The 15,506-nt window shown below is 33.0% G+C and overlaps 2 protein-coding genes across 2 annotated transcripts; both read left to right on the forward strand.

The window, feature by feature from the left end:
• Nucleotides 1-10,796: 10,796 nt before the first annotated feature.
• On the forward strand, nucleotides 10,797-14,518 carry LOC147494363 (uncharacterized). The gene is made up of 4 exons (XM_086568638.1): nucleotides 10,797-11,254; nucleotides 13,572-13,730; nucleotides 13,826-13,934; nucleotides 14,065-14,518. Exons 1-4 carry the CDS (start codon nucleotides 10,808-10,810, stop codon nucleotides 14,277-14,279), a joined length of 930 nt encoding a protein of 309 aa, XP_086424764.1. The 5' UTR covers nucleotides 10,797-10,807; the 3' UTR covers nucleotides 14,280-14,518.
• Nucleotides 14,519-14,956: 438 nt separating this feature from the next.
• LOC147494364 (histone H4) lies at nucleotides 14,957-15,423 on the forward strand. The gene has a single exon (XM_086568639.1). The coding sequence runs from the start codon at nucleotides 14,997-14,999 to the stop codon at nucleotides 15,306-15,308; it is 312 nt and encodes a 103-aa protein (XP_086424765.1). The 5' UTR covers nucleotides 14,957-14,996; the 3' UTR covers nucleotides 15,309-15,423.
• The last annotated feature ends 83 nt before the right edge of the window (nucleotides 15,424-15,506 follow it).

Genomic DNA, 15,506 nt, shown 5'->3' on the forward strand with positions numbered 1-15,506 from the left:
TCTTATGTTTCTTCCAGAACATCACTACGCATACCAAAAGCAATGGACAGAGGTGAGAAATTGCCACAGTGATTTAATCTTCGATGTACAATCCAAGGACTTCCCTGATGTAACTCTCCTTTCCTCCATTAGAACTGAAATTGTTCGGTAAAGGGAATAATGAAATTCCTACTTAATTGGAACAACAAAAAATATAAAAATGACCAATCATGGAAACGTGTACACCGAAAAACAGTTTTCACATTTATAGTTATGTACTATCTTGAAACTTATTAGAATTTAGAAGGAGCTATGTACCAAAGAAATTATGAAATTTGGACGAAAATAAAACAAAATCACAATAATTATATCAAATCCCATAATATTGAACTACTTAAATTTAGGGAATACTTTCGCAATTCGTACCTTTTGAAGACCTTTCATGAGATGGTTACAGCAAGTAACTTTTTGGAAATCAAGAACAGATGGAATATCTCACTAAACATGAGAGTGATTGTGTAGAGGCTTATATTTATAGTGGGAGAGTTAAGAGACTCCATTAGAGGTTTTTCAGTTTTCAAGTCAATAAAGAAGAAGTTAATAGAGATTAGAGAGGGAGTTACGGCAAAGAGAGTTTAATTGCCCAAGAAGTTCGCGGGTCTTTAAAATTGGGCGTCGGGGTTTCTTTTCTAAAATACATGTTTTACTCTTATCCAAGCCCAAGCCCAAGCCATTCATCTCACTTGAATCCTCCATCATATCTTAGGCCTAAATCCTAATACAATCTTGGCCACCCATTTTTGGAGAAGGCAGTGGGAGAGATGAACAATTTTGGGGCTTTAAACTTGACCTCACCAACTGACCATAGTAATTAGATGGAGAGCATTGAGGGTTCAAAATATATTGTTTGAGAGAAAACTTTTAGATTTCAAAAGCAATTCAATTCATCCACCCAAAAAAATTCCATTGTATTATGGTGGAAATGGACGTTTCAAAATTTCTTAAATGGTGTAGAAATTTAAATATAACTATTAATATAGCTATATTTTTTTAGTAATTGATTAACTTTTTTTTAATACAATCCTTAAAAGCACTTAATAAATGTCATTAATACTTTTAAATGGCATTGAATAGGAGTTTCAAAATGTTCTAGATCGTACATCTGCCCCAATCTAACTCAGATCCCCACGCGATCCCGATCTCTCTTTGTCTTGCCATTGTGTTTTATTATAATAGATAGAACTACATTACAAATTTAATGCAATACAAACTAACACCCTCAATCCCACTCCCTTCATAAACAACCCCAGCAATCAATGCAGTCCAATAAACAACATCCTGTTCAGCCATTTTATCAAGGAGTGCAAGTATCTTGCCGACTCGAAATGTCTTTGGTTTCTTTATTCCATAAAATGCGAAAAGACCAAAACATTTTTTTTGTAAATTACTAAATATACCAATAATAAAGTTAAATTGGTAAGTAGAGACTTTTTTAAAAAAATTGCTGATGTGGCTCTCCATTATGAATGACATATCTATTTTTCAAGAATGGTGCTACCTTGGAAAGAGACTAGCCACTTTATATGTGTACTTTTGGTAAACTCTAGAAATACTCAATCACTCAAGTACGAAGTATCAAATGACTTGGGCAAGGCAGTAGAAAGTAGAAACATCCTTATAACGTATGGACCACGACAGACAAAAGTATCGTGGAAATTGGATTCAAATGTAGGCCCACTTCTATATGTGTACTTTTGGTGGACTCCACAAACACTCAATAATGACTCAAGTATGAAATATCAAATGATTTGGGCAAGACAGTAGAAATATCAAACATCTAGCGGTGTGCATGGGTATCCGAATATCCGATTACTGGAAACCGAATCGAACCGAAACTATTTATAACGGTTATGGGTCTTAAAATGTTAGACTCATTAAAAGTTGGTTTTTAAGAACCGAACTGATAAAAAACCAAATCCATTATAACCGAATAGTAAAAAACTGGTAGGTACTCGAACCGGAATTGGAACCGATAATTGTGATTTTGATATATAAAGTTTTATTATATTACACTAATAAATAAATGCAAACCCAAACATTATAATATATAGTATTTTTTAGGTGTAAAATTCTACTAAATATATATAATAATGAATGTATGTTATTAAATGCATATATGTTTTGTGACATTACATTGAACACGTGTATTATAAATACTAATAATAATGTCAACAACTACACGCACGTATACTATGAATTAATTCATATATTATATATATTAACGAATAAATGTGTACATGATAATATTTATATAACTGCACACGCTTGATATATTACACGTGTATATACATCTATATACATATAATAATGAATGTATGCATATGCTAATAATTGTAGTACATGTACTTATTTTACATGTTAAAATTTAGTGTGTGATATATATTTATATATTACGTATGTTAGTATGTATGTACTATGTACGTATAATATAATATACACGTGTTCAATTTGAAATGTAAGTTAATACATGCATACGTACAATTTATGAGATGTATTTAAAATTTTTAGAATACTTTAAAAAATTATTGAATTTAGGACCATTACAAGTGGTATTGTCGCACTAAAAACAAACTTTTATATCGGTTACGCAATTAAAAACGTAATTTTAGTAATAATAATATACTAGCTTTCGAACCCGTCCTACGAACGGGTGTCGTTATAAAAATATTAGCAGTTATGCATAACTATAAGATATGAATATTATATTGACCACTCATCCAAATTTCTTGCAATGTGAAAATCCCACTTTCAATAAAAATAAAGAACTCACTCTTGATAAAACTCTTTCTCTTTTTTTGTTGTTATTTTGGGAGAATGCCAAGGAGGCAAAGATCACATTGACGCTGATTGAATAGCAAAACATTACGATAAACATTATTTTAAATACAAAATTATATTTGTCAAGACATTCCTATTATATATGCAGGCCCGGCCCTGAGCAGGTGCCATGTGGGCGACCGCACAGGGCCCCAATATATAAGGCCCAAAAATATAGTTTTAGTGGAAAAAAATTATTTCGCAAATCAAAAGTCCAAACCGATGAAAAACCCAAAAAACTGAAAATTTCACAGTAAACAGTCGATTCTCTCATATTCTCTTTTCTCATCAATTATGTTCATAAAAAAAGAAAATAACAATAGATATAATAGATGAGGAGATCTTCTCAATGACTAGATCTCTCTCTTCCTAATTAATAACGTTTTCTTTTGGAAAATCACTTCAATTAATTGCTTGAGTTGTCCTCAATTACTTAAATACAAAAAGAATTAGTAAAAAAAAAACCCCTCATTCACCTTATGACCATCTAGTATCCTCTCATTCTCAATAATTTCTTTCTTTACAATTGTGGATTTGTATTAATTTTCACTTCGATCAATCTCAATTACTTATTCATCTAAATTTTGATTATTTTTCAAGCTAGTAAGTTAGAGATTAAAATCAATTTTTCCTTTTCTTAAATATTATTTCAATAATTCAATTTAATTCCAAAGTAATCTAGTCTAATATTATTCACCTAACTTGATTTCTTGAAATGACATAATTGTTTTCCTAATGCATTCATAGCTTATAGAATTTTGTTGATTGTTCCCATTACTGTCGCGTATGCAGAAAGAAGTTTTTTAAAATTAAAATTATTGAAATCATACCTTAGATCGACTATGTCACAAGAAAGTCTAAATGGGCTAGCGTTAATATCTATTGAAAATAAATTTTTAAATAAAATTAACTTTGAAAGCTTCATTGATGATTTTACAGCAAAAAATGCGAGAAGGAAAATATTTCGATGATCCAATTTGTGTTGATGGAAGACTGAAAAAGGGCCACATTTCGTCGTTTGCACAGGGCCATTGAAAACTCAGGAACGGCCCTGTATATATGATACAACTATGTTTAAGGTTAGTTCGATGCATTTGCATCCAGTTTTCGAACTCCCGTTATTTATTCCTTGAGATAAGTTCGATGCATTTATATCTTATTGCCAATTTTCCATTAATTATTCTTTGGGGATAGTTCGATCAATTTGCATTTAGTGTATGATTTTCCTCTAAATATTTTTTAAGGTTAGTTCATTTCATTTGCATCAAGTTTTCGATTATCTGTTAATTATATTATTTGAGGTTAGAATAAACATTCAATCATGAAGAACAATTCCTTTAGAATAAATATTCAATAACAACCATCTAACGATAAAGGCCTAGTTGTCTTTATATAATAACCAATGTTTCTAATTCTATTTAGAAGTCTTACTAATTAACCTAGATCTATAACAAATAAGAAACTCTACTAATTCAATATATAAGACTACTAATAATATAATTAAAAGTTCTTATGCCCATGCATCATACTCCCTGGCTTGAAAGAAGCTCATCCTCGAGTTTGGTTGCATGTAAACTTGCGAATATTCCGTAAAATTCTTGTATTTTATCATCATAGTTCCATGCAGTTGCGTCTAGTTTCCAATTTTCTGTTAATTATGCTTTGAGGTTAGTTCGATGCAATTGCATCAAGTTTCTGATTTCCCGTTAATTATTCTTTGAGGTTAGTCTGATGCATTTGCCTCCAGTTTTCGATTTCTTGTTAATTATTTTTTGAAGTTAGTACAATGCATTTACACCCAGTTTCTAATTTCCCATTAATTATTCTTTGAGGTTAGTTTCATGCAGTTGCGTCCAATTTCCGATGTCTCGTTAATTATGCTTTGAGGTTAGTTTGATGCATTTATTACCAATTTCTGATTTCCCTTTAATCATTTTTTTAGGTTAGATCGATAAATTCACATCTAGTTTCTGATTTCCCATTAGTTTTTTTTTCTTTGAAGTTAGTTCAATGCATTTGCATACAATTTTCCAATTTCTTGTTAATTATCTTTTGAAATTAGTTAAATGCAGTTACAACCAGTTTCCAATTTACCATTAATCATTATTTTAGGTTACTTTCATGCATTTACATTCAGTTTATGATTTCCAGTTAATTATTCTTTGAGGTTAGATTGATGCATTCACATCCTGTTTATGATTTTTCGTTAGTTATTCTTTGATGTTAGTTCAATGCATTTGCATCCAATTTCTAATTTTCCATTAATTATCTTTTAAAATTAGATAAATGCAATTTCATCTAGTTTTCAATTTGTTGTTAATAATATTTTTAGGTTAGTGCCATGCATTTGCATTCAGTTTTTGATTTTCCATTAATTATTCTTTGAGGTTAGTTTAATGCAGTTGCATCCATTTTCTGATTTCCTATTAATTACTTTTAGAGGTTAGTTGGCCGGATGCATTAGGAAGGTAATGGAATTGGGATGGAAGCATATATGGGTGGAGTCTGATTCTACTGGTGCAATGAAGTCATTTAATAACAACCAGCACATGACGAGAGGTAAACTTTGGAGCAGACATTTGCTCTAAAACTGTTGTCACCTTAGCAAAGGGGGAAACAAATGGTGGGTCGGTACTCCTAATTTTCTATACATGATAGAAAACTTTAATATGACCTACATTCTATAGATTTGTAAATTAACAATCAGTCGAAATGAAGACATGATACTTATATTAACTTTAACTCTTTTTTGAAACTTGTAACATTTTCTTAATCAATACAATTATCTTTAACAAAAAAAAAAAAAAAAAAATCGTTAATTACTCTTTGAGGTTTATTCAATGCATTTGCATTCAGTTACTGATTTTCCGTTAATTACTTTTAGAGGTTAGTTGGATGCAATCGCATTCAGTTTTGGATTTCCCATTAGTAATTCAAGGTGGTATTCTATTAATCCTTATGTTGTTTCCTTGTAAACATGGCTTAAAAAAATATAATACAAGTACATGATTCACTATGTTGGATCATAAAAAAAAAATCATTTTTCGATTTCCAGTTAATTATTCTTTAAGGTTAGTTCATTACATTTCCATCATGTTTCAGATTTCAAGTTAATTATTCTTTGAGGTCAGTTTAATGCATTTGCATCATGTTGCCAATTCCCAAGTTAGTTATTCTTTAGGATAGTTCAATTCATTTTGCATCTAGTTTCTAATTCCCCGTTAAATATTCTTTGAGGTTAGTTCGTGCATTTGCATCTAGTTTTCGATTTTCTCTTAATTATTCATTGAGGTTAGTTCCATGCAATTGCGTATAGTTTCTAATTTTCAGTTAATTATGCTTTGAAGTTAGTTTGATGCATTTGCATACAATTTTTTATTTTTCTTTAATTATTCTTTGAGATTAAATTGATGCATTCACATCGAGTTTCTAATTTCCCATTAGTTATTTTTTGAAGTTAGGGTCGCTTTGTTTTTCCTCGCCTCTCCTAATGCTTTGAATGATGGATGCTAAATGGCACATCCTCTGAATGCTAAATGTTGATTGCTGAATTCTAAATGATGGATGCTAAATAGCCCATCCTCTGAATGCTAAATATTGATTGCTGAATTCTGAAAAACATTTTTGTTTTCTGTTAGAATAACCTGGCTCTGAAGGCTGAATATAAATCATTCGGACAATTTTACTCATGCTATCTATTTTAAACACTAACTTGATTTCTTGTAAAACAAAATATGTATTATATTTGAGGAGGGGAGATGGATTATCGAAGAAAAGAAATGATAAATAAATTTATTTAAAATATGCTTTCACAAATATATTTTAACGGTTTATTTTCATATTTTGTTTACTTTCATAAAATATATATGTAATTCTATTTTTAACAAAGTGGATATCATTCACCCAAAAAAATGAAAAAACCCGTGACGCCAACATCAAATTTTGAAGAACCTATTTTGAAGCCATAAAGGTCAAGGTAAGAAAGTAGATGGGTTCTTAAGAAAAGGCAAGAAGGGACTTCCTCGTTTCAAGTATTAGAATTCAACATTTAGGAGAAACTTTGGTGTTGAATGCTTAAACTACTTTTAAAAAAAACAAGTTTTGAGCCTATGAATGCTTAAAAGTTAAGTTTAAAAGGCTCTGAATGCTAAATTAAAAAAAAAAAAAAAAAAAACCCCCTTAGTTCAATGCAATTATTACACCTAGTTTTTTTATTTATCGTTAATCACTATTTTAGGTTTGTTTAATGTAGTTGCATCCATTTTTTGATTTTTCGTTAATTATTTTTTTAGGTTAGTTAGATGCATTTGCATCCAGTTTGTGATTTCCTATAGTTATTCAAGATTTTAAGGTGGTGTGTAATACCAACTTCTATTGATTCTTCTGTAGTTTCCTTGCAAACTTGATATAAAAAATATATATACATATATTATACATAATTCACTTAGTGTGATCATCCAAAATTATTCAATTTCTAATTTTTCGTTAATTATTTTTTTAGGTTAGTACATTGTATTTGCATCCAGTTTTCGATCTCCCGTTAATTATTATTTGTTGTTAGTTCCATACAGTTGCGTCCAATTTCTAATATCCCATTAATTATTTTTTGAGATTAGTTCGATACAACTGCATTAAGTTTATAATTTTCCATTAGTTATTCTTTGAGGTTAGTTCAACGTAGTTGTATCCAGTTTCCGATTTCACGTTAATTATCTTTTGAGATTAGTTCAATGCATTTGCATCTTGTTGCCGATTTTTCATTAATTATTCTTTGAGGTTAGTTCGATTCATTTGCATATAGTTTTCAATTTTACGTTAATTATTTTTTTTAGTTAGTTCGATGCAATTTTAACCACTTTCTGATTTTCCGTTAATTATTCTTCAAGGTTAGTTCAATGCATTTCCATCCAGTTTTTTATTTCTCGTTAATTATTCTATAAGGATATTTCAGTACAGTTGCATCCAATTTATGATTTTCCATTAATTATTTTGTGAGGTTAGTTCAATACATTTTCATCCAGTTTCTGATTTCCCATTAATTATTTTTTGAGGTTAATTCCAAGCAGTTGGGTCCAGTTTCTGATTTGGCGTTAACTGTGTTTTTAGTTTAGTTCGATGTGTTTGCTTTTAGTTTTCGATTTCTTATCAATTATTCTTAGTTTTAGATCGATGCATTCACATCCAGTTTCTGATTTCCTATTAATTATTCTTTAAAGTTAGTTCAATACTGTTGTATCACCTACTTAGCTTGCTCATGTCACTGATAGAGTGATCTTCCAAGAAATCCTTCCCTTTCTCACTGATCCAAAAGAAAACCCCACCGTATCTTACACGCAAATCTAAACATTATTGGAGTATTATGTGATGGCTCTCTTTTTGGTCTAATATTTTAATAGGTTATGGACTATCACTACATAGTAACATGTGATTAGTATGGATAGTCTATACACTAGCTACAAAGAGATTTTGGCCTTCTATAGATTTGAGAATAATGATGTTTTGTATTTTACCTAATATGTCACGCAAATCTAAACATTATTGGAGTATTATGTGATGGCTCTCTTTTTGGTCTAATATTTTAATAGGTTATGGACTATCACTACATAGTAACATGTGATTAGTATGGATAGTCTATACACTAGCTACAAAGAGATTTTGGCCTTCTATAGATTTGAGAATAATGATGTTTTGTATTTTACCTAATATGTTTTGCAATGTCTACATGTCTTAGAAGTTATAGTTTTCTCTTAACAATCATTAATTATTTTCATTATTATCATGTCTGGTTGTCATCATATAAAAACACGTGATTGATATTTTCCCTTGACATTGAGGATATAAAGCATGATATTGCTGTTGAAAATATAAGTATCAAGATAGTGAACAATCACCATGTCACAAACATGATCATCTACCTTATTGAACTCGGCCTTAATATTTAAATAGTGAACATTGTTTGGGTTGAATGTCTCTCCAGCATACTGCTTGACTTCTGTAACCGTATTACCTATTATTGTTAGAACTTAAAAGTTGGGTACTCAAAACTCGTTTATAATTTATCCAACTTTGTTAACAACAATTTTTAGTGCAAAAAAAATGAAATCTTGTAATTGTCTTATATAGGAATTTTGTTTCTTTGGGGTTATTTTCTACGTGGGTTTTCTAGGGTTTATCTAGCTAAAATTTATAATTTAAATTTTTTTTGGAAAATGGTGTTTTTGTGAGACCCCATTTCATGGATAATGGAAACTCCTAATTTGGATTTTTTTTTTTTTGTAATTAGTATTAGAGTTTACAAAAAAAAAAAGATTAGAGACTATGTGAAACCTTGAAAAATAGAGCAAAGAAGGTATAACTATAATATATATCTAAAGAAAACCCGGAAAAAATCGAAACCCCAACTGAAACCAAATTAATTAATGGGTATGGTTCTGGATTTTCTCTATATATATATAAAACAATTATTTTCAGTTTTCTAGCTTTACCCCCCCCCCCCCCAATTCTTTCAGATCACACCACATCCAAGTCAACAATTATCTTTTTGGTCAATGTATGTAAAAAAACTTCATTGCCCTTTGCCTTTTTAATAGTTTTCTAGCTTTACCCCCCTAAAACTTAGGCCAATTAGCTTTATCCCCCTAGAACTTAAGCCAATTAGCTTTTTACCCCCCTAATTCTTTCATCTAGAGGTTTACCCCCACAACAACAACCACATTAACTTCAACCGAAGTTTGGACCGAAGTGATGTTTTTGGTTAAGACAAATGAAAATACTCTAATGCCCTTTTATAGGTATAATTACATAAATATCCTATAACTTTGGCAAATACAAAATTAGAATTCAAATCATCTAGGACACATGTCATGATTTTGTGAACTTTATCCGACAGCTACCACTAATCCTTATCAAATGACATCCACACCCTTAACATTATGAAATTACATAATTAATCTCACGGTTGTTAAAAGCTACATGTATGCTAGGAGAAAACCAACCGTGAAAGGGCAATAAAGTCTTTTTATGTGGTAGTGATGTATGGCTTGGAGAAGATAATGCTACAGTGATGGTAGCGATGGTGTATGGCCGTCGGATAGAGTTCACAAGATCATGATATGTGTCCTAGATGATTTGAATTCTAATTTTGTATTTGCCAAAATCATAAAGTATTTATGTAATTATACTTAGAAAAGGGTATTAGAGTCTTTTCATTTGTTTTGACCAAAAACATTATGGTCAAACTTCGATGGACTTTGTCAGTTGTGTGTCTTCGGGTAAACCTAAACCTCTATGAAAAGAAACGAGGGGGTAAAACTAATTGGCTTAAGTTTTGGGGGGATAAATCTCTAGATGAAAGAATTGGGGGGATAAAGCTAATTGGCCTAAGTTCGGGGGGAGGGGGGTAAAGCTAAAAAAATATTAAAAGGACAAAGGGCAATAAAGTCTTTTTACATGTATTGACCAAAAAGATAACTGTTGACTTGGATGTGGTGTGATCTTGGAGGGGGTAAATCTCTAGATAAAAGAACTTGTGGGGGGGGGGGATGTAAAGCTAATTGGCCTAAGTTCTGGAGGGTAAAGCTAGAAAACGGAAAAAAAAAATCCAAAAAAATCAAACCCAAAACTAATAAAAACCGAACTGGAACCGACCCATGAACAACCGTAGAAAGATCCTTATAACTAATAGACCACGACCAACAAAAATACGGAAATCAGATTCAAATGTGGGCCTGGCTATTTATGAATTAGTGGGCAATGTACTAAAAAATATAGAGACTGAAGTACATGAGTTGTTGACATTTGACAAGTACCCAACCCGACCAAGTGTACTGTCCACCTTCCCCGATTCCTCCTCTGTCTTTCCTCCAATCATATTTTTCCACAACATCACGTGCCACACCTCACGTGAGTAAACAGAATATAACAACCTTTATTTATTGGCAGTGAGCAGGCAATGAAAGCGCACAAGTTGAAGAACTTTTCTTCTTTCCCAAAAAACTCTCTCTTCTTCTCTCATTACATTCCCTCCACCTTTTTTTCCTCGATCCCGATCCACATAAAAATGGACCCAACCACCAACAGTCCCGCCTCCTCACGTGTACAGAACGTGATAGTAATGAGACACGGTGACCGAATCGACAACGCGGAACCGTTATGGACAACTACAGCAAAAAGACCATGGGACCCACCACTGATTGATTCGGGAAAAGTACGCGCGTTTTCTACGGGGAGGAAGTTGAGAAACAATTTGGGATTCCCGATTAATCGAGTCATTGTTTCGCCTTTTACGAGGTGTATACAAACTGCTTCGGAAGTTGTGTCGGCTCTTTGTGCTGTTAACGATGACACTCTTGTTGAGACGTCGGGTGATAATATTTCCATTGACCCGTCTAAACTCAAGGTTAGCAAAATTGATATCGTTCCATTTTTATTGTTTCTTCATAGGCCATGTAAGTATAAGATATTTGCAAATGTTGTGTCCTTGTTATTAGGATTTTTTTTTTTCACTAATCGGAATCAAGAATAGTTAAGGAATGAATCATCGTTAAAAACAGGCTTGCCAAAATAATTAAATAAATACGATATGATTTCCAGTCTAGGTGCAACAGACGATTCTGATTTGTTGTGGGAATAATTGTAATGGAAGTTTTGATAGTTTAGTTTTATGTAGCATACAAGTTGTCGTATGATTTTAAGGGACCAAATTTATAAGAAAGTTAAGTTCTTAAAAACTAAAAATATTATTTTATTAATTAAATTAAGTTAGAGAATTGGTTGTGGGCTTGTGGCGATCTTGATATGAGTATGGGAGCCGGTGGAAACCTTGCAGTCATAAGCCTATGCGACTAACACCTAGGAGTTTAGGACATGCTCCCTGCAGTTAATACTAAATTGTGTTCCCTTGTTTCCTTCAAGTAATATCATGGCGAACTATACTTTATTAATTCACAAACAACTAAACAGGCGATGATGCTTTCTAATGTGTCCATGAAGCCTAATCTTTAACGATAAGTCAATAACTAAGCTCTGGGTGTTGCCACTCTGCAGATGGCTACTTTGAGCATTGGGTGGGGTAGCACGAAATTTGTGATAAAATATTTTCTTTTTGGATGTGGGACAATTAATAGCAGCCATTTAGACAAACAAATTTGCCGAAGCCGCAAAAAAACTTTACTTCCTGTAAACGTTGTTCAACAATGATTTTTAGGGATAAGAAGTTATCCTTTTGGCGGTTATGTGGTTGCCGAGGTGCACATGACCCTAGATTATCCAGGCTTCTTCTAGACTGAGGCTCTTCACTATCGCCTAGCATCTAGGTGCACCATTGGTTGTTTTGGTGAAGGCAGGTGTTGGTGTCCAGTTGTCCATGAAAGCCTTGGTTTGGTTTGCATAAAATTGGAGTTTCCTTCCCGCATGGTTGCAAGGTCTAGAACAGAATACTCTTAGGACTTTCTTTCCACTTCTACGTAGCTAGGTAGGAGCATATCTTTTTTCCCGATTTATACTATGTGGTGTAGGCTGTGATTCAACTAGTATATATTTTAAGGTTTGGTACTTCTTTTTTTTCGTGTTTGTGTAGGCTACCTCCACCTACTTTGCACTCAATGGACATGCATCTTTTTTCTTTACGATAATATATTAATTTAAAAACAATAAAGCAAAGCAAAACACAACGAAACAACAAAGGGTTTGAGGAGTTAAAACAAAGAAGATCTTCACCATGAGTCCAACTTTGGGACAAAATTCCAAGTTTTCAACTGACATTCCATCTTTGGATGTATTACAACAAATTGAATGAATATTGGAGTCACAACTCTAAAGTGATAGAGAAATGTACCCTCTATACACTTACGTTTACCATCCATTTGCTGACAGCGTAGTTATCTATAGTTTAGACTTTAGATAAGCGAATAGAAGTCTCTCTCTCTCCTTGTCAGGTTTTTTTTTTTTTTTTTTGAGGGGAGGGGAGGGGGGACGTGACTTTTTTCCGCAATCACTTTTGTTGTTTTGTCTATAAACTAGTACCCGACTTTTGTCCTTGATACTGCATTTATGTTCAATAGGACATAATATTTTTAAGAACTCCCCCCCCCCCCCACACGCACACACTTGTTCATTAGAACACTTTTTTTTCACCTGTAGGCCTTGTACATAATCTGTAATACCTACCTCATTACTCTAAAATTTTAGGGAAACGAAATTGCGTGAGTTAACCCTAAAATTACCTTAAGTGGCTTGAGCTCAAGTTTCCACAACATTTAAACCAAGCATTTGTAGTTAAACATTTCTTTTTTATGAACATCCAGAAACTTATATTTTCTTATAATTTTTTTTTGTTAAAAAAAACACACACACAAGGAAAGTGGGTTAATGGGCAACCATTCTAGTAGGTTAAAGTAGTAGGAGTAAGAAATGTTCTGAATTCATTTGGTAGAGTTGGTTATTATGCCAATTTATTTGATACGTCATTGCTTCTGTAGCTGGCAGAGTTGATGTTGTTGGTTAAGTTTGTTGACCATAGCAGTATGTGCTTCCATAGTAAATTTTCTTCTTACATGGAGAACTTCTGATTTCTGGTGTGTGATCATGTTGTTTGGCACTTTTGTCCCTATATCTTCCAATTGAGTTCAGTACATAGTATTTTATTTAATTCTATTTCTGAGAATTTTTACTATGTTTCGAGTTCTGACAATTACTTGAACTTCGTCCCTTCATAGGTCTCAGTCGAATTTGGCTTATGTGAGATCATAAGTAGGGAAGCTATAAGACCTGATTTTGCTCCCAAAGACGGGATATGGGGTTTTAAAATTCCAGAGCTTGAAGCTAAGTTCCCAGCTGGAACTGTAGATACTACGGCTGGACTTTTGTACCCAGAGGTACTGACCTTTTTCAGTCATGTGGTGGCTTCCATATTTGGGGTTTGCAATCTTGTTTTCTACTGTTCCATTTAACCAACTCTCGCGTTTTTCAGATGCCAAAATGGGAGGAATCGTTATTGGATGCAAGAGCTAGATATGCATGCGTTATACATGAACTTGCAGATAAGTTTCCTTCAGAAAACCTGTTGCTTGTCACTCATGGTGAGTCTTAATTTCTGTTGACGTATTCATTTAACTTGAGTTTCTTTTCACTTGAAAAGACACATTCCTTGTGTTGTTTAGACCATGTTTGGGGTTGTAATTCTCTCAGTTTATACCCTTGTGTCTGCAGGTGAAGGAGTTGGGGTTGCGATATCTGCATTTTCTAAAGACACAGTGGTTTATGAAGTAGAATATTGTGCATACGCACACTTGCAAAGACAAATATCCTTCAACTCTGATAGAGCAGTCAGTGCAGGAAACTTTGATATAGCTACTAAACATGCCCAGTCTGGTATCCGCTTCTGCCCCGCGAGTGCTGTGGCCCTCAATGCACCAAGCGTATAGCAACGCTCTTGATTCCGTCTCTTTTATTTGTCCCATCCGCTGAACAACTTTGCAGCGGTCATTAAATCCAAAATCATATTGTTGAGAAATTTTTTAAGGTTATATGATTTCTCAGTTTTCATTTGTAAGTGTATTGAATCTTATTTTCTGGGCAGGCGGTATGGAAACACTGGAAAATGTTACACGTTGAATTTTGTTTTGATGATTGGAATTGCAAAAGATTGTTCTGTTTATGCGAAGTTGAAATTGTTTGCCAGAAATTCACTTCATTCAGGAACTTACATGCAATTCAATCAGGTCACTAATAATATATCCCCAATTAATCAGTTATATCCCTCCTTCCGGTGTGAGTCGAAAAAATAATCGGGCACTAAATGCTAAACTCTGAAATTAAAGTCCATAAAAAATTCGAGTCAAGTAAAACAAAAGTTGACTCTCCAAACAATAAGAGCCCACTATTTCAATCTAACGTACCACAATTCAACTAATCCAACGGTGATAGCGCGAATGAGAGGCTATTTTAAACGATCCATGACTTCGTTTTCCAACCAATAAGACTTGACCATTTCTAAATCAACGAACCGAAACCCAACTAAACCCCGGACACGGATTGAGAACTAATCCAACGGTTGTAACTCAAATCTTGAAAGACCCAAAAACATTATAAATACCACCGCTTGAAGTCCAAGACAGTGAAAAAGAACAAAAGAAGAGAAAATGTCAGGAAGAGGGAAAGGAGGAAAGGGATTAGGAAAGGGAGGAGCAAAGAGGCATAGAAAAGTGCTTAGAGATAACATTCAGGGTATTACTAAGCCAGCTATTAGAAGATTAGCAAGGCGTGGGGGTGTGAAGAGGATTAGTGGTTTGATTTATGAAGAGACCAGAGGTGTGTTGAAGATATTCTTGGAGAATGTGATTAGAGATGCTGTTACTTATACTGAACATGCTAGAAGGAAGACTGTTACTGCTATGGATGTTGTTTATGCTTTGAAGAGGCAGGGGAGGACTCTTTATGGGTTTGGTGGGTAGATTAGGGTTAGGGTTTGTAGCTTGGAGGTTTATTGTGATTTTACTTTCTTTTTAGATGATTGTTGCTACTGTTTTTATATTATCAATTAATTAATGGAATAAATTTATTATCTAATCTACTGATTGGAGAAATTCATTATAATATTCTAAAATTACAAATTAAATGACGTGCAATGGAAAATATTGTGTTCACCTTAC

Source organism: Coptis chinensis, chromosome 6 (genome assembly GCF_015680905.1).
Source record: "Coptis chinensis isolate HL-2020 chromosome 6, ASM1568090v1, whole genome shotgun sequence".
Taxonomy (NCBI): Eukaryota; Viridiplantae; Streptophyta; class Magnoliopsida; order Ranunculales; family Ranunculaceae; genus Coptis; species Coptis chinensis.